Genomic DNA, 22,764 nt, shown 5'->3' on the forward strand with positions numbered 1-22,764 from the left:
AAGGGTATCTCTCCATCTTACACACAAAAAATATTGGATGAATATGATGGAATGAATCTGAAATCTAATTATAGTTTTTTAGAATAGTTTAAATCTGATATGGAACTGGGGGGTTAATAATTTATTAGTCATTTATGTTGCTCAGTCTGTGCTGATAAATAGCACAAGAGAGGAGCTGTGAAATGTGAATTATTGCTTTTGCATAACTAACTACTGAAGCCATGATCCTTGCTTATGCTGGCCAGCCTTAAAGGAAATGCCCTTCTAAAACATTTCAAGTCTCCCTTTTGAATCTAGTCCATTTCTAGGAGAACGTGATGATTAGCTTGCTCAGCTGCAAATGTTTACATTGTTATAAGTATCTGAATGCTGTCTTCATTGGATGCTTGTGTGTGCTTTGCTTTTGCTTCTGGAGCTCACTCCATAATGACTGGATGAGGACCCCCCTAGTCTATGGAATCTGTGAGTCACAGATATTAATTTTTGTCTTGTTTATAACTCCTTTCAAACTTCGAATGGCAAGTGTGCAGGTTTTCTTTAATACTACAAATTGTAAAATGAACGGACTATATATATATATATATATATATATATATATATATATATATATATATATATATATATATATATATATATATATATATAGCACAAATGTGCCCTGAAAGAAAGTTGATGACTGTTTAGAGATGTTGCAATGGATGAGATTAGTGTTTGCATAGCTTACGTCTAAGCTCCAACCACCCTGGGTGTCAACTAAGTAGGCAAGGGAAGTACACCATTAAGCTATGAAATAATCCCAACCCCATAGTAGGACCAAGTTCAATGAAAGAGATAGAGTAATGCAAGAGGATCGGTGATGATAAAAGGGCACTGCAAATAAGAGATGTATTGGTAAAGAGTAGCACATGGTAAACTCAACCAATGGAGGATGGAAGAAAAACAATTGGAGTCTGTGGGAAGAGTGACCCATTAAAGTTATATTTCATTAATAATAAAGGGAACACCTCTAGATAAACACAGCATTATTATGTTCTTCAGTAAATGCTACGACTGACCTAATTCAAGTTTGTTTGTCTGGCTAATGTTGTTGATAATGAAGAAGGAAAAGTGGAATCCGTGGCTCACTTACAAATAATATATTACTCTAGTTCTATAATAATTTAAAAATAAAGGGATTAAAGATAAATGAGAGAGAGTCACAGGTAATTAATACTAGAACATTAATCAGAGGAGACGGTGTCATGGTAATTCTTAAGGATGCAAGATGGACACGTAAGGTACTGAGACACCCAACTAGTCTTCAACCCAACATTCCAGGACTGGAAGCTATTGCCCTGGGATATCTATATTCACCGCCAGTAAAGACAGAACCCATGTTAATACTATAATTTCAGTGTATGGGGGTTACCAAACATAAGATGCGAGGGCTAAATAAGCCTGGTATCAAGGAAAATTTATGTTGGGCTGTTAATGTTTCCAAATCGTCAGAAATAAATACTAGTCTGAGGAATCACTACAAAATAGAATCGCCAATGTTCCTGATTGAGCACAGATAAGGAAATCTGGGTATAATACTGTATAGCTAGGTGATATTTAAATTCCTAGGTAGATCGCTCTAGACTTGTTCTAAAATGATGAGTTGTTTGAGAAAGAGATGGGAACTAAACAAGTGGCAGCCCACAGGCTGAGAAAGCTTACACTCTTTAGTACTTCATATGTTATGGAAAGTTAGGTCTACATGTACATGGCTGAATACTAACTAGTATGAGAAGCTTACAGCTTTCATCTCAGTTGAATGCTGTCATCAGTGATGTCATAAATGGTGTTCTTTAATATTTCATAAGTGATGCATATAATATGTAAGGTCATAAGCAGTGCATAATGGGGCACAAGTTATATTAACATCAGTAAACTATTTACAATACTGCCAGGGCTACCAAGGACCCCATCAGCACCCACCGTCTACATTTCGCCAGGCCACAGTACTCCCTCTCAATCACTGTCTGTATTTCTCACCTGGAGCTCTGGGAAAAACCCTCATGATGCATATCTCAACTGACTGCATGATGTACATTACTAGGCATGCACTGATCAGTGACGCAATTGGAAGGTCTGATCAAGACTAACTTGATCTTCTTATGCTGGTGTGAACATCACCACTGTTACAAAAATTGATACTTTGCTGTACTGATATTTCTCCTTTAATCAGTCTAAGGTTGATTTAAGCTTAGAGTGTACGTATTCTTGCTTTTCCTTATGTACCCATGCGCAGGTGAACCTACACAATGACGGTGACATGGTGAGAGCACTCTCTGACATAAGTAAACACCACCACAATATTCCCAAATTGCCACACTACACTCACAAACCTTCTATCCGCCCCCACACAAGCACTTAATTCTTAAGCACTCTACCACTCCTTTTCACTAAAGTCATGCATTGGTGTAGTAAAAATAGTGGTTTTTAACCACTGACTCTGTGTTGCACCACTGTGCATATTAGTTGTTCAGTGTTCACCAGTTGCAGATTACATTTTGGATTCAGTTTAGCTGCCTGTTGGCTTTATCATGGCGTCAGACATTGCAGTTGAGACATTGCAGTTGAGCTGTGTTTTTCCACATGGTAAGCTAAGCTTGTTTCTTCGTATTTCTCTCACCGAACACAAACAGTTCATGATAATTTTTTTGTTTTCTCCAGTGCAGGGAAAGGTGCGTCCTTGGAAGGAGAGCCTTAAAAGGCTGGACAATTTTCAACGTTTTTCTTCCAACTCTGACCTACAGTAGCCAGCATGTTTGAATATTTCCATCTGAGAGGGGAGGGTCTTTCAGAAGGCTCTTTCCATGGTTGTTTAAACTATAAAAGAGGTGACCCTGCTCAGTAGCGAGGGAATTTCTGCACCCTCGGTCAGGATTGGAGGTCAAATGCCTGACATTCTCCCGTGAGGATCTCTTTCTCACAGTTGAACAGGGGTCATCTTCTTACTGGCATAAGAAAGATGAAGAGCTTGGCAAGCCCTAGGGTGATGAATTTTTACTTTATCCTTTGCTTTGCAATTATGCTATAATATTATCACATATATTTGCTGTGTACATTGCAGTTGAGAATCACTTTGATATATTTTCCTTTCATTGCTGTGACTATTTTTAAACGTGTGCTTGCGACCTACTAATCTCCTTTATTTTTTAGGAACCTCGTGGTGAAGTAATAATAAATGTCTTCTGTTAACTAAGTGCATTTCAGAGATTTTTGTCAGCTTGGTCATTAGTGAAAGCAAAACAATTGGTGCAGCAATAAAAACACAATGAGAGCACATCTCTGGTCCTCTAACATGACACCATACACTACTCACATAGCCTCCATGGCAGATACACACACCATCAACACTTGTGGCATAGCACACTTGCAGTTAGAAAATGTTGTTCCATGTTTTGCAATAAAAATGACAAATCAAATTCAGTGCACTTACAATTCAGCACAATGCAATAGTATGTTAAGAAGTTCTTCTAAATTTGAAATTGGAAAAACGGTTGAGTTATCCTTGGCACATCACTGCTGAGGCAAGTAAAATATGAAGGTATTTATAGAAGTGGTGCTTGGAAGAGAAACTTAGTATTGTGAAACTGCTACTGTACAGAGGTGTATTTTTCCCTTTGTACCACAGAGAGAAAACAGTCATATTGAGGAATGATCCCCAAGACAAAAGATAGGCTTCTGGCTGCCAGGTTACTGGTCAACTCATTTCCGTTGCTAAGTAAACAGAAAAGGTGGCAAAGGAATAATGAACCACTGCAGTCAACTATTTTGCCATTACCTATTTGGCCTCATAGCTGTCTCAGCTTCCTAACTATCATCATGCATGCCCTCTGACCAAGCTATCCAACCAGCCAGATGGTTAAGACCAGCTTTAGATGCAACCTTCTAGGCCTCTGCACTTTTCTGGGACTCTTAACGCTTTACCAAGTTACATCATCACTGTGTGAGGAACACATCAACAGAGTTTATCTTGTTTGCCGACTGTATTATTGTTCCTCCTCCAACACAACTTTGCACTCTTCTCCTCCTGAACCGGTTCTTACTACACAAAGCAATCCTGAAACCATGTCATGGTGATTTGCAGCTCTTTAAAGCACCCATATTGTAATATCCGGTGAGTTAGCGATGACGGGACCCTATTGCTTCCTGATGGACTCCACAGAACCGTGACACAAGTGTTAAGGTGTGGTGAATAGTTTTCATGATTAGAATATTGAGTTTGCAATTGTAGGCAGAGGATTAAAGATGTGTAAGGCCAAGCTCTGTGTGGCGTGTTAATTTCAGAGTACCCAGGCTGGGGAGGAAGCTACAACTGGTGACGTGATAGGGGATACGTAACCTGAAGAACAGACAGTGCTCTCCGAGAGAGTATGGCGTGGCCCAGCAAACTGCACATTCGTGACACGTGTGCCTCAGTCGAAGGGAAGATCGACATCTGGTGTATGTGGAGTCAAAGTGTCGTTCAGCCTGTGACAAGCTTTCAGAGAAGATGAAGTTACTACTGAGAAATTTGTGTATCATTAGCCAGGAACCTGCTGGTGAGGCAGTGAAAGTGGTACTATGCCACAACGCAACACACAGCTATAAGTTATTTGGAACGATAATGCTAAACTCAGTGATGACCAGGTACAGAGAAGTGCTAGAGGCAGCGATACTTGAGTGCAAAGAAGCACTAAAGGCAACAACAATCAGATACGGAAAACATGAACAGTAACAGGCAGGTGCAAGAGAACGCTGTAAAAGATAAATGCAGAGAAACATTAGCGGTGGTGATAAACAGATATACAGAGAATACGATCGTGCTTACCAGAGCTGGAATAAAGAGAGCTATCTGACCTCAGCACCAGGCACCGCAACCCAAGTGAAAGCACAGAGGGTGTGCTTACAGAGCGGTCAATCCTTTGAGAGGCACACCACTAAGGTTGCTGGGCTGGGCTCAGTACAACCCAAAAAGTGTTTCAGAAGTTAAAGGGATCTAATGGCTGCGAAGAAAAAGTACTCAAGACTTAAAATCATCTGTGATAACCCTGATGTCATCACGTCGCAGGTCCTAAGAGATGGGGTAAATAGAGCAGGTCCCAGAAGACAGCAAACTGTGCCGGAGAGAACTCTGCTTTCAAGGTCAGTAAGTTCCACAAATGATTATAATGCTGCCTCCTTCTTTAAACCACCACATCAATTTGATACCGCTAACAAGCAAGTTATTGGTGACAGATGGACAGTCTGGATTGAAAATGTCATTGATGCACTGGAAAAAGCAGAGAACAAACATATTACCAAATACTTTAAGAATCTTGCCATTGAAGAAGTAAAAGAAGTAACAAAGAAAACACTACATGCTGATGAAGTATATAATAAAGTCAAATCAAAGAAGGGCTAAATCTCAAGTTCAATCTAATGCCGATTGTTGATTAAGAAAGATATATTTTCAGTCAGGAAAGACAAAGAGCTGGTGAAACTACTGATGAATTTGTTGAGAGACTTGTTATGCTCATCAAAAATTGTAAGTTCGAGAAATTCAATGATGAAGAAGCCAAATGTCTCAGAGTTCTAGATGGTTGTTTGTCAGATTAATTCACAAGCCGAATGCTGAGAGAAACACACTCTGGGGTGAGTACTCCTGGCTGCCAGAGCTGAGGAACAGGCAGACAGACAATCTGCTGACATGGAGGGCAGAGATGCCCTCAGTGAGTCAGTCATGAACATCAAAAGTAAGCAAAAACACAAGGCTGAAGGCCACAAGGTGAGGTCTCCAAGTCTCCAAAGCAACAGAAACTGTGCTTGAGATGCGTACTTTCGTTTCCACATGAAGGTAAATGTCCTGCCATTACACAAATATCCAAGGGCTGCAGAAAAAGAAAAGAACCTGTGTGCGAGGCCATAGAAAAACTAAGTATGTCACACCGCGAACACAAAACGGACACCCAAACATTCCGGAAGCACTGTTCTACGAGCACCCAAAAGGCCCAGCAGCAACATCAGCTGAGGCAAATCGGCACTAAACTAAATCATTTGTCAGCTAAATCTTCATCCAAGAGTTATTCAGTTACAGTGTCAAGAGACAGTGAGGAAATTGGATGTGTGATGTCAATGTTTACTTCGCATGTGTCGGACTGGTCGCATGCAAAGAAAAATCTGGGTCAAAGAAAGGTCAACGAGAAAAATCCCAAAAGTAATTCAAACATTCTCCGAAAATTACTCTAAAGTTAAACACCTGTTCCATAACTTATATTATTGACAGTGGTGCATTTATAAATATTATGCCAGAGGAGAAATACAAAGAGCTCCATCTATTGCCCCGCCTCACACCGTTGAAGGCCAAAGGGTATACATGAGCTCCATCAACACCATTCAAAGTTCCATTGGAGCCACCATGAAACACAAAAAGACAAAGGTACAAGCACCCATTCATGTACTGCAAGGTACTGCGTCAAGTGCCTGTTTACTCAGTTTCAATACAGCTGCTGAAATGGAACAGGAAAGCTTAAGACCATGAAAGTGAAGCAACATATCAATGAAGACGTTCACACTCTGTTGCTCAAAGACATGAACGAATTGCTTTCATTTCCAAGAGGCTGTGGAGAACGAGCTTGAAACATTACTAAAACATGATATAATTTAGCAATCTACCTGTCCATCTCCGTGAGATTTGCCCACAGTTGTAGTATCCAAAAAAAGGACAGTGAAAGAGCTGTACGCATCTGTTGATATGCGTCAAGCTAACAAGGCAATGGAAAGAGAACAACACCCTGGTCCTGACATTGCCGGAATGATCACACAGTTAAATGGTGCCAAAATGTTCTCTCATCTACATCTGAACAAAGGGTATCATCAACTGGAACTTGAAGAAAATTACAGGTACATTTCTACCTTTTCTACTCACATTGGTTTATTCAGATATAAGAAATTATGTTTTGGTGCGTCATCAGCTGCAGAACGTTTACAAGATGTCATTTGATGTATAGTACAGTTTGTCACGAATGCTACTACAGTGATGACATATTGGTCTTTAGGGCCACACAAAAAGAACAAGTTAAAGCTCTTACAGAAGTTGTCGAGTACTTGCTCTTGCAAGCCTAACAATCATCAAACACCAATCAGGATTTGTAAAGCACGGCTAATCATTCGATGAGATATCCAGTTACTTGCAGGTCCTGGAGAAAGCAGTGAAAATGAAGGAAAAGCAAAGAGAAGGCACACACCAAACAAGGGAAAAAGCAAGGAGAACTCAATGAGAATGAGGGAAAAGCAAGGAAAAGGCACACTAAAAAAGGGAGAAAGCAAGGAGAAAGCAGTGAAAACTAAGGAAAAGCAAGGAAAAGGATCACACAAAAAAATACAATCAAGTAGAAGGCAGTGAAAACAAGGGAAAAGCAAAAAGAAGGCACTTAAAAAAGTGGAGAAAGCACGGAGAGACCAGTGAGAACAAAGGAATAGCAAGGAAAGGCACACACAATTGGGTCGGAAAGCAAGGAGAAAAAAATGAAAACCAGGGAAAGCAAGGAGAAGGCACACAAAAACAGGTGAAAAAGCAAGGAGAAATCAGTGAAAACAAGGGAAATGAAAGGAGTAGGCACACAAAAAACAGAGGGGAAAGCAAGGAGAAAACAGTGAGAACAAGGGAAAAGCAAGGAGAAAGCAGTAAAAAGAAGGGAAATGCAAGGAGTAGGCACACAAAAAAACAGAGGGGAAAGCAAGGAGAAAACATTGAGAAAAAGGAAAAAGCAAGGAGAAACACTCAGAAAAACGGGGGGAAAGCAAGAAGAAAACAAGAAAAAGAGCAATGCAGCAGCACAGGAAGAGCTGAACCTGGGGCAGCTCAACTGGGTCACTCTACAGCCTCCATTAAGTAGGTCATGAGAGGGGTGCTGGAAGGCAGTGGGTGGAGCTAGGCAGGAGGTGAGAAATAACAGGTGGCAGCAGCAATGAAGGAAGGAGAAAAATGTGAAATTGAGAGAACAGCAAAGAAGGCACACAAAAAGGAGGGGAAAGTAAGGAGGAAGCACTGAAAATGAGGGAAAACCATGGAAAAGGCAAACAAAAAACAGGGGATTCAGCTAAAGTACAGGCTTTGTCAGCCACCAATCCCCTGTAAGATGTTACCATGTTACGTTCACTCCTTGGCATGGCCAGTTACTGTTCTAGATACATACGTGACTTTGCCATAGTAAGTGCTTCCTTAAGCGACCACAAAAAGAATGTTCCATTTTACTGGTTACACATGTGAACAAAGGTTTAAGAAAATCAAACATGCAATTGAGAACGCCACTGAAATGTCCTACTTTGATCTGAAACTACATAGAGAAGTGGTTGTTGATGCAAGCCCGCTCGGGTGGAGCGCAATCCTTGCCCAAAACAATGGACACCAAAATACTCAAAGGCATATTGTGGCATATGCAAGCAGAAGTTTGTCACAAACTGAACTACCCTATTCATAACCTGACAAAGAAAGTTTAGCAGTTCTGTAGGCTTGTGAACATTTCCACAAATTCTTACATGGAAAACCTTTCACTCTTATAACTGATATTCAAGAAATGCTTACCATCTTTGGCAATCCAAAAGCTAAGATGCCTCCCAGAATTGAGTGTTGGGGTTTGCGACTACAGGAACATGACTACACAATCATGCACTGACCAGGGAAAGATCAAAACCTTGCTGACTACTGTTCACGAGTACCAGTTAAGTGTTGTGGTACCCCTTCCGAAGCAGTTGAAGCCTACATCGCAAAGTCAAACACCCCTGCTGCTATTTCTTTGTAACTAATTATTACTGCAATGAGAAAATACAGTGACCTGTTGATACTGAAGGACATTAATGAACACATCAGTCCTTGGAACAACACACACTCTCACACGTAACAGCGAGTATCAGAAGGTCAAGAATGTAAAAGATAAACTGCCTGTTACTCAAGAAGGTATTGTGTTATAAGGTTCAAGAATTGTCATACCAGAGAATCTGCGACAAACAAGTCATTGAAATAGCCCATGAAGGACATTGTGGAATGCTTGCCACTAAACGAGCTCTCAGAGATTGATTTTGATTTCTTTATCTTGAAGGAAGAGTTGAAAAAATAATTGAAGGCCTATCATTTGTGCAATTGCTTATCTCCCAAAGTGACTCAACATAACTTGAACATGTCATATTTACCAAAACATGTACGGGAGAGAATTGCTGTTGATTTCATTAGTCTACCTCACAATGAACATCGCCTTATGGTGATTATGGATGATTACTCCTGTTTTCCACCAGTAGAATGTCTCTATTATTCAAGAAAAAGTAATTGAGAGTTTAGATGGCATTTTTGAAAAATGGAGTGTTCCTTCAATTCTAAAGTTTGACAATGGTCCGCCTTTCAACAGGTGAGAATTGAGACTTTCGTACTCATCTCAATGTGAAGCATCAGAAGACCACATCTCATTGGCCTCATGCAAAAGGTGTTGTCAAATGCTTTACAACCACTCTTAAAAAGACTGTTTAGCATGCTAAGTTGGAGAAGCTTAATCTGAAGTCAGCTCTCCATGCTACTCTTCGGGCTTATCAGTCGACTCCTCATTCAACAACAGGTGAAAGTCCTACCACACTGATGTTTGGAAGAGCCATGATGACCAAGTTACCACAATGAACCAACAGGGGATCTATAAAAGATGGTGAACTTTGTCAACAGACTTGGATCGTAAATAAAAAGATTAAAGTATATGCTGATAAACTATGTGCCAAGAACATTACTTTCAATAAAGGAGATCGAGTACTGGTGCGACAGAGAAAACGTTAAGTCTGGTGCTTCATTTGATGCTGAACCCTTTGAAGTTGTGACTAGCAAGGACACATGGTGACTGAAACCATCCTGGAAAGTCCATTACGCAAGATTCTTCACGCTTCAGACACGTGCCTCATCATTCGCCAATTCCTAATGTCAGAGATGAGGCTGGTTTGATGGAGTCTTCAGAGCACCCTCTGACTGCATTTGTCCCTACATCACCAGCCTCAGTCAGGGATGCTTCTTTTTTCTTTTCCCAGCCTCAATCTGATCATTTAACCAGAGCTCCAAGATGACTTATTGAAGAACTACATGTATGTATGTATATGTATATGTATATATAAATATATGTAAAAAAAATATTTAAGAAGGGGGGAGATGCAGTGTCCTGTGAGTTAGCGATGACAAACCTTTTGGTTCCTGCTAGACTCCGTAGTACTGAGACATAAGCGGTAAGGTGTGGGGAATAGATTTCATGTTTAGAATGCTGAGTTTGGGATTGCATTCAGAGAAATAAAGACGTGTTAAGCTCCTTATGTGGTGTGTTCATTTACGGGTACCCAGGCTAGGAAGGACGCTACACATATCAATAAACAAATCTCAATAAATAGGCCCTTGTAGTTTCTCAGGAAAATAAGATATGACACTCCTGTTTTTGTGTAGGTTAAATAATTTATTATTCCCAATAATTAAAAAGAACAAGTTTGAAAACCTAAGTCAGGGCTCCAATTTGTCGTAACCATTGGCTACAGAGAAGCATTTTGTAAGAACCTGCCACCCAAATCCCACAAACCCCAAGAGTAAGCACAAATAAGGATTTCCCATAATATCCAAGAAGAACACCTTCTATACAAAGACGTGGCTACTGCATCACAGGAGGAATAGAATGTTTCTCCTGCTACCCCTAGGAGGCAACAGGGACTTCTCTTTATATTTTAGTTGTGTTTAACACATTATAACTGTTTAAATTGTTGTGAGTAGGCTTCCTTCAGAACCATTTCTTAAATCCAGATTCAACAATGAATAGAAACATTCTCTGAACTTAACACAGAACTTGTTCATCACATTTTCTAAATCATTTGACTACATCTAACTGTGCAATACAATATCATAAATAGGTCTCCTTCGCACACCTTCTACTAAAGTGATGAGTTTATCTACTTTCTAAACGTACAACAGTGTTGGGCACAGAGCTACAGGTAAGATAATGTACAATGGAACAAACATCTTTCACATATGAAATACAAACATTACACTCCTGATATTTCCTAGCGCAGTGAAGGGGTACACTTACCGTTGCTTCATTGCACACTGTGCACTTGACAACATGCTGATGTAGCTTCCCATCCAAGTTTATAAGAGCCTGGCACACACGACAATTCACAACAGGGACGCCGTTTGCATCTGGACTAATAATGGCTGTATAAGGAGGTGGCAATTCAGCTGCAAAGATAAATATTATTTTACAAAAAAACAAAACAAAAAAAAGCGCATTTTGCAAAATCACATTATTTATGAAAGAAAATACATATATGTCTTAAGGGTTTGAAGCATCATTCTCAAAAATTGTCTATAGTGTAAAATTGGAAGGTTAAATATAATTACATATAAAAAATATGCAAATCATCTACATCAATGCATCTGATAGTTTGAGTTATGATGCTTGTTAAAAAGCATTTCCCAATTTCTGTTTATGAGGAGGAACAACATTTTGACACTGTGCTAGTGGTCTGTTCTTTCAAAATGCACTAAGCTCTCAGGTGCCACAAACATTAATGAAACCATGGATCAAATGACTCCACTGCCAGGGAGGACCGTGTAGACAGACCAGGCTGGTTCACACTGTCAAACGGCTGCTCCAATTATTCAGATTTCAAGTGCTAACCTGCAACCGCCAGAAGGCACGACAGGCAGGCCAGCGGAGTCATCTGGGCTGCAGCATGGGCTTACAAACAAGTTTTAAACAGGGCAACTTCACCTATTTCTGACCTTGCTGTTGCCTGGCCAGCCCCGGACACCCGCTGTGACCTGCCCAGCCACGTGGTCCAGAAGACAGAGCCACGGTTGAGTACACTAACTTTCAGCATGCAAAATTATTATTTTTTAATGTCAGTCTTTCTAAAGAACATTATTCTGTTTAAGGCTGGTCATATCCCTGGTGTTTTTAGTAATGCAGCCAATGCATTGTCTCGACTCAAAGACACCTTATTTGTTTTTTCAAAAAACATCAAAATGCGCATAGATAAAAAGATGAAGTAGGTTTATACAATGGTTGTAAAACAATCACATAACAGAAGTTTTAAACATTTACAGTATATATGTATTTATATATATATACACACACACACACACACACACACACACACACAGCAATTAATCAATTGATCTGAAAGGAGAAGAATCATTTAACAAACTAAAAGCAGGGTCGTCTAAATGCATAGTAACTGCAATTTGTTAGTGCAGTATCAGAAAGTGCAAAAATATGCAAAGTGCAAAGACATTCAGCTAAATTCATCATTCTAGTTAGCAACAAAAATGGATAGAATAAAATTACTTCTGGCCCATTTATCCAAGAAGCTGCAACAGATAAAAACTTCACAAGCTTATACCAGGCGTTTATAAAGAAACGGCTAATGGGAAACACAATTGGGGGTGAAGTATATCTTTTCAGGATCCTCTGAGCTATTAAATAACTGGTCACCCCCAGGGTCAAACATACTGGGCGTATCCACTTTCGGTAGGAACCAAGATATTCCTGACAGAAGAGCAAAATATATTCCTCCGTTTCGGGAGCCAAACCACAAGTTGCAAACAAGTTTGTGACCTGGTCTTTATTCCATTTACTTGTAAAGGATCTCAACGTTAAGTTACCCATCCGGAGGTGCACGTACAAACTTTTTGCTAATGGCGAGACAATAGTATCCAGAAATGGTTCAAAAATACCGGGTGGTCTTATGCTCAAAGAACTGATTTGTTAGAAGCCCTTTGGATCTGCTCATGACAAACTGCTATGAACATGAGCCCAGTAGCGAAATGTTAGACCCTTGACCTCAGCTTTTCCAAGGGATCCTGGGTCGTCCCATAGTCTTTTCAAGCCCAACCTTTGAATCCAAGTGAAAACAAACTTTAACCAGGGGACTCTCACAGCACTGTTCTTGTTTACCAAGTCTCTAAGGGAATCCCTATAATCAATTAGCTGTGGTGTAGACTAAGGGCAGGCCCAATAAGCTAATGGTTTTATTGATGCCGAGTCCGATATCCTGCATACAGCTACATCGAAGAAGAGTGGTATTAGTGGAGTTCTAACTGGGACTAAAACCAGTGTTCTTAGGAAGCTGTTGCCTACAGTCATCAGTTGACGAGTGTCAGTACATCCCCATACTTTGACTCCAAAAAGAGCAGCGCTCTATGCTTCTGCAAAATAGACTTCAAGTGCAGGAGATACCAAACAGGAACACATTCTCCTATGTAACCATAGAATAGCTTTAGATCAGCGCTGAATTAACAGGGTGCTTTTGGTAAGTTGAGGTTCCCATTTAAGTGTCTGATTGTGTAACCCCCCCAGGTAATCAAAACTATGAACTCTTTCCAAGATTTCACTGCCAGTTTGTATTGTGCAATTCTTTACAGCACCTGTCCCAAGCACCATATATTTAGGTTTTAGTAGCATTCATCTCAAGGCCTCTAGATTTACAAAACCCAGAAATTTATCAATTATGATCTGAAGGCCCGCCGGAGTCTTGGATATAAGTAGGCAAAAGGGAGGATAGAAACCTTATTATTATTATTTATGTGGGCGAGTCATTCCTGCAATCCAAGAGTTCATTCACCACATCATTCATATACAGGGTGAACAGGGTCGGTGCCAAGACTCACCCGTGGCGCACACACCCTGTATGACTGGAATGTGATCTGTCAGTTCATCCTTTCTACCCCCAGTGAACCTGGGCATAGTTTTCGTCATGCAACCTTGCGATAATTTGGATCAAGTTCCCCAGGCACCCATATTAAGCAAGACTCTCCAAGGATTTTTTCAGGAAACAAGACTATAGTTTTTGTTTTGAAAAGAATGTGTATTTCCAATAAAAGATGGCAAATCTAAAAACCTGATCAGAGGTGCTGGTCTTCGGATGGAAACCAGCTGGAAGTTGAGATATAGTGTGTTATTCCTCTACCCATTTTAATAACTTATTTAGGACTTGCCTTTCAAATACTATCTGCAAATAATCTATTGGGCATATAGGCCTATAGTTAGATGGAATACAGACATTGCCCTTTTTAAAGATGGGAATAATTATCGCCCCTTTCCATAAATCCGGGATTTCTCCACCAGCCGAAATGGCTTTGCTTAGTAAGCTGACATAGCTGACCCAAACTTGGGGCTCTGATCTGTACAAATCACCTGGTATTTTGTCAGAGCTGGGGGCTTTTGCTCATTTTAAAAGGTGGATGGCACTAGCTGTGTCCTCTAAACTGAAGGTTATTACATTAATTTCCCAGATATCTACTGCTGTTGCACCCTCAGTAAGGGCCGGCAGGCAAGGGCTCAAAGGAGGACCACCAAGGTTATCTTTGGCATACAGCAAGGAAACATTAGTGACCTAATTAACCGGTGTTAGACCTGACAGCCTTAGGGTGGTCACCTCAAACCTTTTGCCTGTCTCCCTCCACTTTTTGGACACTTTTTTTTGCTGGTTTTAGGACTCTGAGCACTTTACCACTGCTAACCAGTGCTAAAGTGCACATGCTCTCTCCCTTAAAACATGGTGACATTGGCTCATACCTAATTGGCTTATTTAATTTACTTATAAGTCCCTAGTAAAGTTCACTACGTGTGCCTAGGGCCTGTAAATTAAATGCTACTAGTGGGCCTGCAGCACTGGTTGTGCCCCTCACATAAGTAGCCTCTTAACCATGTGTGTGCAGTTTCACTGCCAATTTGACTTGGCATGTAAAAAGTACTTGCCAAGCCTTAAACTCCCCTTTTCCTACATATATGTCACCCCTAAGGTAGGCCCTTAGTAACCCATAGGGCAGGACATGTACCTGTGTAGTTTATATATCCTGGTAGTGTAAAACTCCTAACTTTGTTTTACACTGCTGTAAGGCCTGCTCCTTTCATAGGCTACCATTAGGGCTACCATCATATACTGTTTGATTAGTAGATTCTGATCTGAAGGGAGTAACAAGGTCATATTCAGTATGGCCAGAATGGTAATTCAAAATCCTGCTGACTGGTGAAGTTGAATTTAATATAACTATTTTGGAAATGCCAATTTTAGAAAGTGAGCATTTCTCTGCACTTAAATCCTTCTGTGCCTTCCAATCCACGTCTGGCTGGGTTAGTTGACAGCTCCCTTGTGCACTACCCTCAGACAACCCCAAATACAGGATGCTCAGTCACACCTGCACACATCTGTATGCAGAATAGGCCTTCCTGGGCTGGGAGGGTGGAATGTCTGACACTTACATGTCAAAGGATAGTAGCCTGCCCTCACACAATGGACTGCCAAACCCCCGACTGGGACCCTGGCAGACAGGATGGAACTGAAAGAGGACCTTGTGCACTTCTAAGCCACTCTTTGAAGTCTCTACGACTTTAAAGGTACATTTGGATATTCAAACAGGGCCTCTGACCCTACCAACTCAAGACACTTCTGGACAAGATACCACTGGTGAAGAAACTCTGAACCAGAACCTGCAATCTGCCAAGAGAAGCTGCCTGGGTGCCCAAAGGACTCACATGACTGATTTGCTGAATCGGACTGCTGCCTTGCTGCCCTCTGGCTCTGCTGAGAAGTGCTCTTCAAGGGCTTGGATTGAGCTTGCCTCCTGTTTTCTGAATTCTCAGTGCCAAAGAGACTTCATCTCTGCAAATAACTCATTGTGTGGCTAAATTTCGATACACAGCCTGCATCTCGGTGGGAAGATCACTGAATGCGAACCGGAACAACACAGCCCAGCTCCCCGAGTGGAGATAGACGCAGCGTCAGTGTTTGAACCGAAACTTCGGAGCACAGCCCACTGGATCGACACATAGCCAAGCCAGAATGACGCAGCCCGACTCCCTGCGAGAATAATCGACGCAGCGTCTGCCGTACGACAGAAGTTTCCCTGCATCGCCCACCGGATCGACACAGCTCCTGTGACTCCGTCCTGCATGCCCAGGATTTCTCCGGATAGCACCCGGGGCATCTAAATACCCCACAACTCAAAGAGGATCCAAGTCTGTGCACCAGAAATCGATGTAAGGCCCTGGCTTCGTGAAAAATATCGACGCATCGCCTGTGTGCGCCTGGAGAAACCGACGCACACCTCCCCCTTTTCCACACATCTCCTCCTCTGTGTCCCTGGCAGATAATTTAGACGCAAACCAAGTACTTTGTGCTTGCAAGAGACACTTATTGCTTCTAAAAAATTAAGACTTTTTATCATTCTCTAAAGTGATATTTCAACATGCACCTATCAAATCTTCATCATTTTGACCTTAAAAAGTGGAGGGAGGCAGGCAAAAGGTTAGGTGTAACCACCTTAAGGCTGTCAGGTCTAACACCCGGTTAATTAGGTCACTAATGTTTCCTCGCTGTGTGCCAAATATAACCTTGGTGGTCCTCCTTTGAGCCCTTGCCTGCTGACCCTTACTGAGGGTGCAACAGCAGTAGATGTCTGGGAAATTAATGTAATAACCTTCAGTTTGGACGACACAGCTAGTGCCATCCACCTTTTAAAATTAGCAAAGGCCCCGGGCTCTGACAAAATACCAGGTGATTTGTACAAATCAGAGTCCCAAGTTTGGGTCAGCTACGACCTTATTTTATCCAGATAATTATTCTAGATTTTTCTAAACCTGTGTGATGTATTTTTGTGGTGTTTATATTGTGTTACTGCATGCGTTATTACACAAATACTTTGCACATTGCCTTCTAAGTTAAGCCTGACTGCTCAGTGCCAAGCTACCAGAGGGTGGGCACAGGATAATTTGGATTGTGTGCAACTTAACCTGACTAGAGAGAGAATCCTTGCTTGGACTGGGGGAAACCTGACTGCCAACCAAAGACCCCATTTCTAACACCGGGGGTATATGATGGTGGTATATTCTTGCGCTATCATCACTACCATGCAGTAATATATGCCAAAAAGACCTGTTGTCATTAGTTGGGACAGGGCAAAGCAAATCTTGTCATATCTTATCATCCCAATCTTTTATGACTGTTATGGGAGCGGATTTGTATATCTGCCTGGCCTCTATGATCTTCACCTGCTTGCAACTCTTAACAGCTGTTCTTAGTTCTTGTTTTGCTGTTTTACACTCGTGGTTGAACCATTTTACCTCCTTCCCACAGGCTAGTTTTTTTTATGTTCAAATCCCCAAAAAGATATCTTGTAGCTTGGTAAAAAGCTGGTTCTGAATGTTTACAATAGGAATCGCAAAACTACGAAGGCCTTTGTAATCAATTAAGGAAGACACAAAGGCCATATATCTCCAAGCACAGGTTTTGGATTGACATTACATAGGGCCATGAGACTCACCTGTGGCTTTCAGCTAATATGGCCTCTGGTACTATGATAGTTCAGCCTACGCAAAAGCTCCTTAGGGCTTTCCCCAAAAGGGATACAATCACAGTTGTGATCGCTGTCTGTTCAAGTTTCAGCTTTAATATTGACTAATAACAGCCAAAGACTTTTGTATAAGAGAACGTAATCGATGATACTCAAATACAGTCCTCTTTTAAAAGTGCGTGCCTTCTCAGGGTCTGGGTTGGTACGTCCATTACAAGCCCTTAACCCCCAACTAACAGATATGGAAACTAGATGGAGAGCGGGGCCAGAGAGATTATATTGAGGTTTTCCTGATTGAGGGGGGGGGGGTATAAGTACTGCATGATCACTGCTATTTAAAGACGCTGGATGAAAGACAATAGGATCTTTATTAATTTTAGCTACAGCCTGGGGCTGGTATAGATCCATTGGTTTGAGGATTGGCTGGCTGGTTCCCTCAGTTATGGTTACCTTTTGGAACCCTCAGGGGTGGGGAATTTAATGAAATATCTGTGTGTCCACGGGACAGGTTGCTTTTTAAATCTACTTTTGAGACCAAAAACGTTTTATCTTTTTGCAAGCGTTTGCTACAATGGTGAGGGCCTGGCAGCCCTCATAACACTACATTGTTACAGAAGCCATGTCAAAACAAGACATGCATTGACGAAACAAAAAATGTCAGATCGGTTAGCTTTGCCAGTGCTTGTTTATTTTCATGCTTCCTATAATCTTGTTGAAAAGGTTACACTGACTTTCCATTAGGAATATTTATTTTGAAATACTAGCATGCATCAACATTTTACTAAATGACCTTTCAAAAAACACAAAAGAATAGCACCTAAATTTTCATAGTAGTGAATCTTTTTTTTTTTTGCTCCTTGCATTTTTTTCTGAACATTTTATTTTGAAAGTAAAGAATCATCACTCCTGCTTCCAAGCTTCTACAAAGATTTGCATCTAATCAGAGAACATTCTGAGAAGCATTATACTTAGCCTCATATTGTTAAACTTTTCAAACGTATGTATACGTTTTGTTTTATTTGTTTTATTTTTTTTTATCCTGGAACCACGGTTAGTAGTGCAGTGTTACCTTAAAACGTTTATTTACAGTGCTTATCCTAATAATGAAGGCTTTTCATTAATAAACCATAAATACAAGTTCGAACAGCATTAACATATGGATACACATATTACCTCAACTGCAGACAGTTTCTTTCTCTGTAAACTGGCAGCCAAAGGGTTTGTGCTGCAGGGGGTTAGGCCTACTTGTCCCAAGGACACAATAAACATGAAAACTTGTTGCCCTTTACCCCAAACAGTATGTCCCTCGCATTGGGCGATAAGAATTCTACATCCCTGAACAAGGAATACTGGAAATAATGTACGCCTAGGGAGACAGTAGTTGGTGAGAAAGTGGCACCAGGTCGCTGAGAGGAGATTTCCTGTGCCTGACAGTTCCTGATTCCATAGGCCCTGAGATGATTTTCTTTGAGCCAACTACAGTCCCAGCGACGTCACTGTTTAAACTTTTAGGTTTCTTGAACATAACTGGCACTGTGGTTGATTTGTCACTAGCTATGGGTGCTTTAGTGTTCAATAGTGACTCTACTTCCGCTGATAGATGGTCAGTACCCTCAAGTGTGCAGTATCTATTAACAGCAGTAGGGAGCTGATTTCAATGCTAGGTGTGCTTGTGGTGCAGGAGTGGCAGCTCCTGTCACAATGCAACATTGTGCCCATAGTCTAGTTGCTCCCTGCACTGCAGGATAGAGGCGGTGGATTTAAGCTCTAGGCACGCTTATGAGAGAGACGGTGGCTGTAGTCCAGTTGTCTCGTCTCAATTTGCTGGACTTTTGACTGGCCGTTCAGGGGGTGGGGGTACAGAACTTGCTCACTTTCCAGGACAGCTATCAAATATTGGGAGCCAAGCTCTCCTAGATCTAATCTCAGTCAGCCTCGGTCCTAAGACAAAGAAGGCATACTGTTAGAAATGGGGTTCCTGGTTGGTATGGGTAGGCACCTACGCCAGGCAGGGACCACAACTCTAGTCAGGGAGAGGGAGTTACACACCCAAGAAAACTCCTGCTCATCCCCTTGGTAGCTTGGCACGAGCAGTCAGACTTATCCCAGAGGCAATGTGTAAAGCGTTTGCACAACACACCCAAAACACGTGACACAATAAATACACCACAAAGAAAACACAACAAGTTATATACACAAACTGTATTGCATAAACCATCATTAGATCAAACACGGCATGTATCAGTAATATCCTGATACACAAGCAGTTGTCATAACATCACACAGGTTACTAGTACTCTGCGAAAACAGGCAGTAGTCGGGTAAACATATAGGTTACGGGCATTCTGCAACACAAGCAGTAGTCAGGTCAACATTATCACCAATAAATACATTATCATGCATGCCTAGACATCATCATGAATGCACATAGAAAGAGAGACATTCCCAAATGGCAGTTCATTATTGTCACCAAAAGAAATGCACATCTAACGGAAACATGTCATAAACACCACATGAGAGCCCAAAGGTTACTATCCCTGAAAACAGTACCAGAGCTCTTATCAGTAGGACGACATGTAGGGTGACGTCAGATAATGGGACAAAATGTAGAAACTATGAGGGCAGAAATGCTGGGGTGAAATGCCACATTTACAACCATCCTAGACAACCACCTTCTACACGAAAGTTGCAGTGCCTCAACGCTCCTTTTAACAGGTATACAGTAACCCAACCAGCCCAGTTCGGTAGCTCCTGCACTCCCCTTACAAACATATACGGTGATCCTCAGTGGCTGGGCATGTGCGGGACCTCAATTGAGGTTTTCCTTCCCATCCTGCCATCTGGAATGCACTGCTCTGAGCAATGTCGCTTGAACAAAGAGGGGCTTACCCTCCAAAATCAGGGTGCTCAACAGCACACGATTCCTGAGGGTGAGGTGAGGCCTCGCCAGTCCAGAATTGAAAAAAAGAAAGGCTGGGCTGGCTGTGACTGGTTCTCCCCATCTCACTGCCAACATGCAGTTGGGCAGGACAAGGCGAAGACGACTACTCAGGTCATTGCAGGTTTTCGGAGGGAGGCCTCCCTTGGTCCTCCCTGCCATCCGGCTACCTGGTGTTGCAGCCCACACCCGCACCAGATAAGGTACGCGAGCTCACACAACCCCGGTGTCACCGTCCCGGTCCACAGCACTGATTGCACCCAAAGTGGGTGCCTGCTTGTGCCCTGGGTGCACCAACCAAAGCACGCTTCATCTGTGCTCCGAAAAGGCTACCGACGGGCTCCTCTTCACTTCTCCTGCACTGGAATGGGGGGGGCAACATCAGCATAAAGGGGGTCAGGCGTGCTCCACATGTGCTGCCACCCTGTCCAAATGTATAAAGTAGGTGTTCCTCACAATGGCTACGCTAAGGAAAAACAGCACTCTTTTTGCAGTGTAACAGAAATAAAAGTGCTATCTCCACGCTTGGTGGAACGGTGGGAGCACCATGGGCAAAGATGCAAGCGCTCTTCAAGCGATGATGCCCCAGGGCGCTTTCCACAGACAAGGGGCCCTTCCCTCGTGCCCAAAGAGAGGATTCAACACCCTGCCACAGAAATTAAGGAAGGCACACCACTCATCTCCTGGAGACAGCAATGGGGGCACAAGGCTGCAGGGCCCAAGCAAGCAGGCCAGCACAAGAGTTCCAAGGCAATGGCAGTCCGTCTCAGTGACCTAGCAGGTCACAGGTTAGCACAACAGCAGAACAGTCCCAAGGCGGATCCTGGCGAGTCCTTCCTGCAGCCTCCAGCGTCCAGTTCCTTAGTCGATTAGTGTCTAAAGACGTGGAGGAAAAACCCCTGTACTTATACTCATTTTGCACAGCCTCCACACAAGGGGGAAAAGGGGTTCCAACCAGCACTAACTGTTTCCAGGACGGTGTCCTTTCTCCTCCAGCACTGGCTCCAGACATCAGCAAGGGGTAAACAAGCCCTTTGTGTGAGGCCGCCAGGGCACAGCCTTTACAGATGCAGGTGTGCCCCACCTCTACCTGTTCCAGCCCAGGAAGACCATTCAAAATGCAGATGCACTTGTGACACCTCCACCATCCCTGTGTACAGGCTGTCTGAGAAGTCTGCACAAAGTCCAGCTGACCCTCTGCCCCAGACATGGATAGGAGGCAAGGTGTAAAACACCAGAGTCATAAGCACAGATAAATGCTCACTTTCTAAAAGTGGCATTTCTATAATGGTAATTTTTTTTAAATCCCCTACGCCAGTAAGCATAATTTCTCACTACCATTCCAACCATACCAAACATGCCTGCGCCACCCCTCATAGATCAGACAATACCACTTAGACATATGTTAGGGCATTTCCAATGCAATTCTATAAGAGAGGCAGCACTCCCTGTAGTGAGGAACCAAATAGGCTGTGTCTCACTACTAGGGCATGTAGTACATAAAGACACATGTCCTACTTTTTACATACCCAGTACCCTACGGTTGCAGATATACAGTTCCTTAGATGAAGTACACAAGTTTGTCGAGGAGGCTGCAGGTGGGTCTGCAGGCTTCAGCACTTATTCTCCTCCACCTAAGGAGCAACAATTTGGCTATCTTAGGGAGAAGAGGCCTATTCGAGAACTTCATGGCAGAGACTTCTTGGTGGGCCAGGAGATTCCTTGGGCGGGCGGACATTGCTTGGTCACATGTCCTCTTGAGAGGGGTGTGGAAGGTTGGCCAGGCATCAAAGGGCCTTACTACATCTGCTAGGTATTTGAACAGTCGGACAAAGCATTGTTCAACACAGCAGTCCTTAAGATAATTCCTCACGGCCACTTGAGGGGCAATTCATTATTCCACAGGGATGGTGTACCTCTATCTGCCAAGGAAATGAGCTAGAGTGGAAGCCTTGGTTTCTTTGGCTGTACATTTCACCTGTCATTTTGACATTTGACCAGGGGAAGGCCTTGTCAATTCACCCATTTAAAAACTCACATAACCCTGTATTAATTGATTAAACCATCCATATAACTTCACAAGAACCTGCCCATCAATTTAAAATAGTTTTACTAATAAAAATGTAGATCTATTGCTTTTGGGAAATGCTTGTTTTTATGCTTTTGCTATGGTTAGCCACATGCATAAGCTGTAAATATTTGTGATACACAGAGGCTCACACCTATAATTCTTTGAAAGTGTTGAAAATAAACCCAGCATTGGATAAATCAAAAAGAAGAAATTAGAGCTGCATAACTTTCTGAACTGGGAGTCACTAGTCGCACATGACGTCTGGCAGAATGTGTCGTAGACTCTTTATTTTACGCTTATAAAGGCCCACTCTCCCAGCATGTCAATGTTTGCAGTAATGAGCAACTGCAGCCCTGTGGCCACAAAGGAGAAGTTATAGACACAAGAAATACATGGTGTTCAGAA

At 42.2% G+C, this 22,764-nt stretch overlaps 1 protein-coding gene across 1 annotated transcript in view; it reads right to left on the reverse strand.

The window, feature by feature from the left end:
- Positions 1-22,764, reverse strand: part of PIP4P2 (phosphatidylinositol-4,5-bisphosphate 4-phosphatase 2) — a 125,662-nt gene that overhangs the window by 79,329 nt on the left and 23,569 nt on the right. The window contains exon 2 of the mRNA XM_069220457.1: positions 11,085-11,233. Coding sequence (XP_069076558.1) covers positions 11,085-11,233 — 149 coding nt within the window. The remainder of the gene's footprint in view (positions 1-11,084; positions 11,234-22,764) is intronic.

Source organism: Pleurodeles waltl, chromosome 2_2 (genome assembly GCF_031143425.1).
Source record: "Pleurodeles waltl isolate 20211129_DDA chromosome 2_2, aPleWal1.hap1.20221129, whole genome shotgun sequence".
NCBI classification, from domain to species: Eukaryota; Metazoa; Chordata; class Amphibia; order Caudata; family Salamandridae; genus Pleurodeles; species Pleurodeles waltl.